This window comes from Arachis ipaensis, chromosome B3, assembly GCF_059453495.1.
Source record: "Arachis ipaensis isolate K30076 ecotype BB chromosome B3, ASM5945349v1, whole genome shotgun sequence".
Classification (NCBI taxonomy): Eukaryota; Viridiplantae; Streptophyta; class Magnoliopsida; order Fabales; family Fabaceae; genus Arachis; species Arachis ipaensis.
The window spans coordinates 10,738,302-10,745,046 of record NC_142438.1 but is presented as its reverse complement, the minus strand read 5'-3'; the positions used below and the strand labels follow the sequence as shown (position 1 = coordinate 10,745,046).

Sequence of the window (6,745 nt, the reverse complement as noted above, 5' to 3'; positions counted from 1 at the left end):
GTGGTCTAAAGTGCCAGAATTTGAAAATTGTAACCGCGACCATAGAAACTGTGACCATAGATAAAAAAACCGTGACCATAAACCTATAGCCACAATAGAATAGGCCACGATAAAAAACTGTGATCATAGATCTATAGTCACCCTTTTTACTAGCTATAGTCACGTTTTTTTACCGTGATCATAGACTTTTTTTTCTGTAGTGACTTAGATGAGATAGAACAAAAATATCATTAAAAAAAAAACAATAGTTGAAATAAATTTAGAGTTATTTCAAGAGAAAAATAATGATACCAAAATACACTTGAATTTGTAATTAAAACATAATTTACCTATTTAGTTGAACAAGAATAACTGAATTTATTAAAATAAAAATAAAAACCAAATTATTAAAAAATATTTATATTATATTTTTTTTATAAATTCAAATAAAATAATTCTTTAACAATAATATAATAATAATATAAACTTACTATCTCAACTCCCACTAAATTGTTATTGTCTAAAAAGATGTACAGCATTATTTAACGTTATATATACAACTTTATAATATAGACAACTGACGTTAAAAATTGACCTAACCGTGCTACAAGGAAAATAAAAATTAAATGCATGAACATATCGTTAAACAGCTATAACTTTAGCGCATTTAATTTTGAAATAAGTCAAGACATTTACAGGACGATATACTCAATTATATTTTTATGTATATCTCATTGAAATCTAGTTTGAAAAATGTCATACTTGTTTCAATCTTATTATTAGAAAGGTGAGAGAGAGTAGTAGAGAAAATATTTGTGTATATTCAAGTTATGTGAAATGATACAATATAAACAGATATTTATAGGTGTTAAGAGAATTGAAATAATAAAGACGTAATATTTTATAATAAATATTTAAATATGTAAAATAATTCTAATGAATGCTAATTGATCCTAATATATTCTAACATCCCCCTCAAGTGACAACTTGAGTTTGAAACTTATTTAAAACAATGAAATAAAGAAAAAATGCATAAACTGGTGCAGATAGAATTGTCGAAAGGAAGCGCAGATGAAACTGTTAAAAAAAGTGCAGATGAAACTACCGAAAGGAAGCGCAGACAGAACTACGTACTGCAATAAAAACACAGAAAAACTGTCGCAAGGGAAGCGCAGACGAAACTGCCGCAAGAAAGCACATACGAAACGGCCGCAAGGAAAGGGTAGAAGAAACTGCCAAAAAAGTGGCAAACTACAAAGTGATGGTAAAATATCAGAGGATAACGAACTGCCAGAAGGTGACAAAAAATATATGGTTTCACTATAAGATTTTTGTTTATTTGTGGAGGTTTTTTTTCCTATTTGTGGAGGTTTCAAACCCCCACAAAAAAATTGTGGCAGTTTCAAAAACCTCCAAAATTTGAGGTGCCACGAACTCCTTTGTGGCGATTTTTCACAACCCCCACAATGTCATTTAGTGGCGGTTTTCTATCCCTTTTGTGGAGGTTCTGTGCTGGCATTCTGTGGCAGTTCTTGGTTAATGTTTGTGGCGGTTCAAAACCCCCACAAAAGAAATTTTACATTTAAAAAAAACAGCTATTCTGTGGGGTTTCAAACCTCCACAAACCTGTCATTATTATACTACTCATCATTTAATATTTAAAAGAAATACTTAAACAAGACATTAAAAATGTAGAAGAAAATTAAAATATTATATATTTAAACAAAAGAAATACTTTAAAACAAAATCAATATAGTACATTACCATCATTTTTCAATCACATTAATTACAACAACAAAATATTAAAAATAACATGTATTAAACATATAATAATTAATGAACACTATGTACATAAATATATATCTCAAGTGAATTAGTGTCCAAACCAACACTAGCCATTTCTTCTATTCTTTTTTGAATCTGTAGATTACATATTTTCTATTTCAACTACTGAAAAGCAATAAAAAAACAAATACAAAAGGCTAAGAATAATTAACATTAAAATTGAAAAGGGTACAAGTACAAACCTTAGAGAGTAGAAGGGAGTAGAAGAGCATCATCCCATATACTCAGAAAATATCCATGGATTAAACATGGATTAAACCTTCTTCTTCATCTACTGCTACTACTTCTTCCTCGGCTTCTTTTTCTTCATCTTTGATAATTGCGTCTTCATCTTGCTCCCACGCCATGTTCATCTTAGTCGTCTTCGTTCTGCTGCTACGACTCTGGATTTTGTTCGTCTTCTTTCTGTTGCTGTCGCTAATATTTTCTTCCATGTTATTATCAAACTCTCCTCTTCTTTTCTTTAGCGGAATTGCCTTCTTTACCTCACGCCATCTCAAATCTAATATAGACATACAGTGCATGATAATGCTTCATGATTTAATTTGAAATAACAAAGTATTAAACTCTAAACCTTTCGATGCGATAAAAAGTATGACATGAATATTTATATCTCTAATATAAACTACACGAATCTACCTCACTTTTTTGGCATTGGAATTCTACAAAATCCTAGATAAATTAAAAGAAAGAAAAGAAAGAAAAGAGAATTACTATGCTGCAATAATGCAAATTCAGCATGCATTGCAACAATAATATTATTACTCCAATTGTGTACTGCAGAGCACCTTGAGTAACTGCATTCATTAACCCTGGTCCAGCCCCTGACCATGAAGTGCAATCCAAAAGATTTGCTATCTGTGCAGCACATGTATAAAACAGTAAATAATTTAAAAAGAAGATTTTATCAAAAAGAGATACAGAAGAGGATGAGACATCCTCATATAAAAACAAAAATATATGATTAACACCTAAAGTGATAAGCCATGTAACAATGCTAGATTATCCCTTTGCATAAGTTAGGGAAAAACCAAAAAACCCTTAAGCAGGAGCTTTTCGTCATAGGGAATCCAAAATGGTAATCCTATCCCAAATAAAATCAATATTTGAAAGGAATCATTAAAAGTCCTAGGGCTCCTTTCCACTCATTAAAACCCTTTGCCAATATAACATATTCACAATTGTCTATGCCAGAAAGTAATGATGTTTTTCAGAATGCCAACTTACACATCATGCTCCAAGAGCACCTAAGAATATAGTACTTGGACATCAATTGCACTGAATTGAGAACTTGAGGAGCAATACTGCGTCTAGCTGTTACAGTATTGGAACCCAAAATGCATTTAATAATGTATGATAACTTACTTGTTGTCTAGCTGTCACATTGAATTTTTGAAGCAAGAATGCTTTAGGATCCATTTGCCTAGGAGGCCTTCCAATCCCTAACAGGAGACAAATTCAATATAATTATGATGGTGATAATAATAAAATTTAGGGATAAAGAAGAAACAACTTTGCAACAAAACTAACCGATTCTTAGCCGAGGAAATTCTCTATTTCCTCTAAAGTGATAGATAACACTCTTCAGCCTAATTCAGTGAAAAGTGAGAAGCGAGTACAAGATAAATAGTAGAACGTGAGAGAAGAAGCTGAATATAAAATTTTCCGAGCTCAAAAGATGCAAAATTATATTTCATGAATTCACGTTCCCATAACAACTAGTTCCCTAAGCCTAAAAAATGTTATTGATTGTAAACATCAGTTTGGTTGCTTCAGATAATTAGGGGGAAAAATTACTTTTCCTCTTCACCTAAATCAGTGAAGCAGTAAAAATATATGATAGATAACATATTGCCTGTTGACAAACACAAATGTGATGAACAATGATGAAGATAAGTACAGAATACAATGATTAGGAAATAATTGATTTAACAAAATGGAAGGTATATAACCTCAAATTAATGCATAGATTAAAGAGCCTCGAGACCAATATGGTTAAAGAACATTTGAAAATAGAAACTAATTTTTCAAGAAGCACATGGGACCTAAACCGTAAATCCTGAGAATCAAATAAGAATATCTTGTTGACCAATCCAAAAAACCATTAGACCTTGCACTACACTATACAGAAAACAGTGAATCAAATAATGCCATTTTGTTCAGATAATGAATTAATGATGTCTACAAAGAATTAAAACATAATAATCACTAATAATATATAAGTCTAAAATTAAAGCACAATGGTCACTAATTTGTGATACAATATTATTAATAGACAGTCAATAACAATAAAGAACAAAATTAGTAATCAAAACAACAATAAAGTTTAATCAAACTAAAACTATAATCAAGCCAAGACATAAACTACATAAACAGTTAAACATTACTGAAGAACAAGAGGAGATACCTGTAAAATAGTTGCAACAGAACAGAGGAGACGACACAGAGAAAAAAATTATTATTAATAAAGAAGAAATATCAGAAAATTAATAGAGAAGAAGAAGAAAAGGAAGTACCAGCGGCGCGGCAGTTCAAAGGAATTGGAGTGAGAGAAAGCGGCGTTGAAGAAGAAGCTCGGGAGTGAACAGATCTAAAAATGCGTTGTACCACGGCACCTACGGTGGCATCCACGGTAGAAATTGTGGCGGCAACGGCGGCGGAAACTGCGGTGGCAACAGTGGCAGCAACGACAGTATAGAGAGAACAGATCTAAAAACGCGTTGATAGAAGAGGTGGCTCGATCCAGAAGCTCTCTACTACAACAGGCACGACAGTGATAACGGCGGCCGGCGGCAGAAACGGCAACGGAAATGGTGGCGAAAATGGTGGTAGAAAACTTAGGGTTTCGTGGTTTCTCCCTCAGTTAACTCAGCGGCAGCGCCTCTCATTTGGGGTAAAAAGAGAAAATGAAATTTTGTTTTAAAATTTTGAATTTTAATTAATTAGGATTTTAGGAGTGGAGATTTTTTAAATTGCCACAAATAAAATGTATTGTGAAGGTTTTTAAAAACCTTCACTAAAATACTCCCATAAATAAATATTAATCTTGTAGTGTTTCTTCATGAGAATAAATAAGCTGCGAATGACAGTGGTGTTTGATTCATTAGACTCGAAAAGACACAAGACAAAGAAGATAGACTAATAATCGATGAGGTGAAAAGCATCAAAAGAGTGACGAAAAACAAGGAAAAATGGCAGGTGATTTCACCAGAAGGAAAATAACATATTCTCTTCAAGGAGGATACTATGGCTCTGATACCATATTAAAAAGGGTAAGAGAGTGCAATAGAAAAAAGATTTGTGTGTATTCAAGTTATGTGGAATGATACAATATAAACGAATATTTATAGGTGTTAAAAGAATTAAAATAATAAAAAATAATATTCTATAATAAATACTCAGATATATTAAATAATTCTAATGAATGCTAATTGATCCTAATATATTCTAACACTTATCACTTTTAACAAAATGCTATTGTATTTTTTAAGAAAATTTATTTATAGCTATTCCTATTTGTGAGCCTTTTGGATGATTTTTTTTTTTAATGACGTTGGATATTTTTTTTTTCGTTTAAGTTTTGGTGGTTTTCTCTTATTAGGTTTTAAATATTGTTTTAATTTTTTATGTTTTTTATTTAATTTTAAATATTTTTTATTATAAAATTGGATAATTTTTTAAAAAATTGGTTAAAAGATTTTTTTGTTTATATATATATATATATATATATAAATTAGAAAAGAATTTAGTGTACAAATTAAATTTGTGTTCCTAAAATATCCTTTATCACATATATCTAATAAAAAAAACTTTTTATTATTTATAAGATTTGAACACACGACATATTAATAATTAAAGTATTATCATCTTAACTAATTTCATATTTATTAATATTATACACAATCGAATGGAGATTATTCACAATTTTTTGTAAAATAAACTTCTAATCCCATACAATTTATTAAGTTGAATCTAGACTATTATTTATTAAGAAAATAAAACACTTATCTTAATTATTCACATATTTCTTATTCACATACTTCTAATTAAGTTGTATTAATATTTTAACATATATTTTATAATAGTGATTGACTTTGATAATTAATTTTAGTATAAACATAGCATAATCGTAAATAATTAAGATGAGAATTGTATGAACCGAAAAATTAATTAATTGTTTAGTTAAAATAAAAAAAAATTAATTATCTGAAATAGATTGAAAATGATAAAAATATTAAATTAAAAAATTTAAAGAAAAAAAAATTAACGTAAAAATCTAATTACTCGCAAAACGACGCGACTGGCTTAATTTGTAAGGCACGGTGAGTAAGAAAAATTAAGTTATGAGTAAATAAAGTTAAGAAATTAAAATTTATAGTTGAGAGATCAAATTATTTAAGATACGAATTAAAACACTAATTTTAAATATTTTAGTCTAAAGTTGGACTAATAGACTAAACAAACGGACTTGGGCCATAATTGAGCCCAAGACTCATTGAGTAACCCCTCAACATTGTGCCAAGTTTAGCACAATGGTCACTCACAACAAAAACATTCAGCCAGGTGAGAGAGAAGGGAGAAGAAGAGTGAAACCCTTGTATTATTTATCTTCTTCTTCTTTTGATCATATCTTGTGATTTGGAATTTTGATTGGTGCGCCATTTGCAGCCACGCGATCATCTCGTCGAGCTCTTCATTTCTATTTGAACAAAGTAGTAAGCAACTCGAATTCCTTTCTTTAGTTCTTTATTCTAGCACAAATTCGAATTTTGACTTTGGGAAATTGAGATTTTCATTATTTTGATAGTTTGGGTGTAATCTAGCTTGGCTAATTATTGAGTTTCATCCCAAACATCAGTGGGTAAGATAAAAAAAAAACTCTAAACCCTTGTAGTTTGTTGAAATTATTGAAATTTAGTAT

The 6,745-nt window shown here is 30.1% G+C and overlaps 1 protein-coding gene across 1 annotated transcript; it reads right to left on the bottom strand.

Moving 5' to 3' along the window:
• Positions 1–1,815: 1,815 nt before the first annotated feature.
• Positions 1,816–4,725, bottom strand: LOC107629589 (uncharacterized). The gene is made up of 5 exons (XM_016332405.3): positions 4,341–4,725; positions 3,355–3,413; positions 3,190–3,266; positions 2,613–2,682; positions 1,816–2,326 (listed from the first exon to the last, which is right to left on the bottom strand). Exons 3-5 carry the CDS (start codon positions 3,241–3,243, stop codon positions 2,067–2,069), a joined length of 384 nt encoding a protein of 127 aa, XP_016187891.1. The 5' UTR covers positions 3,244–3,266; positions 3,355–3,413; positions 4,341–4,725; the 3' UTR covers positions 1,816–2,066.
• Positions 4,726–6,745: the final 2,020 nt, after the last annotated feature.

What these genes read in the sequence shown, in the direction of transcription:
- LOC107629589 (XM_016332405.3), bottom strand. Translation starts at nt 3,243, where the DNA reads ATGGATCCTAAAGCATTCTTGCTTCAAAAATTCAATGTGACAGCTAGA. An exon ending in ATGTGACAGCTAGACAACAA is followed by an intron (nt 2,683 to 3,189) that starts GTAAGTTATCAT and finishes TGTGCTGCACAG; the next exon opens with ATAGCAAATCTTTTGGATTG. An exon ending in AATGAATGCAGTTACTCAAG is followed by an intron (nt 2,327 to 2,612) that starts GTGCTCTGCAGT and finishes TGTCTATATTAG; the next exon opens with ATTTGAGATGGCGTGAGGTA.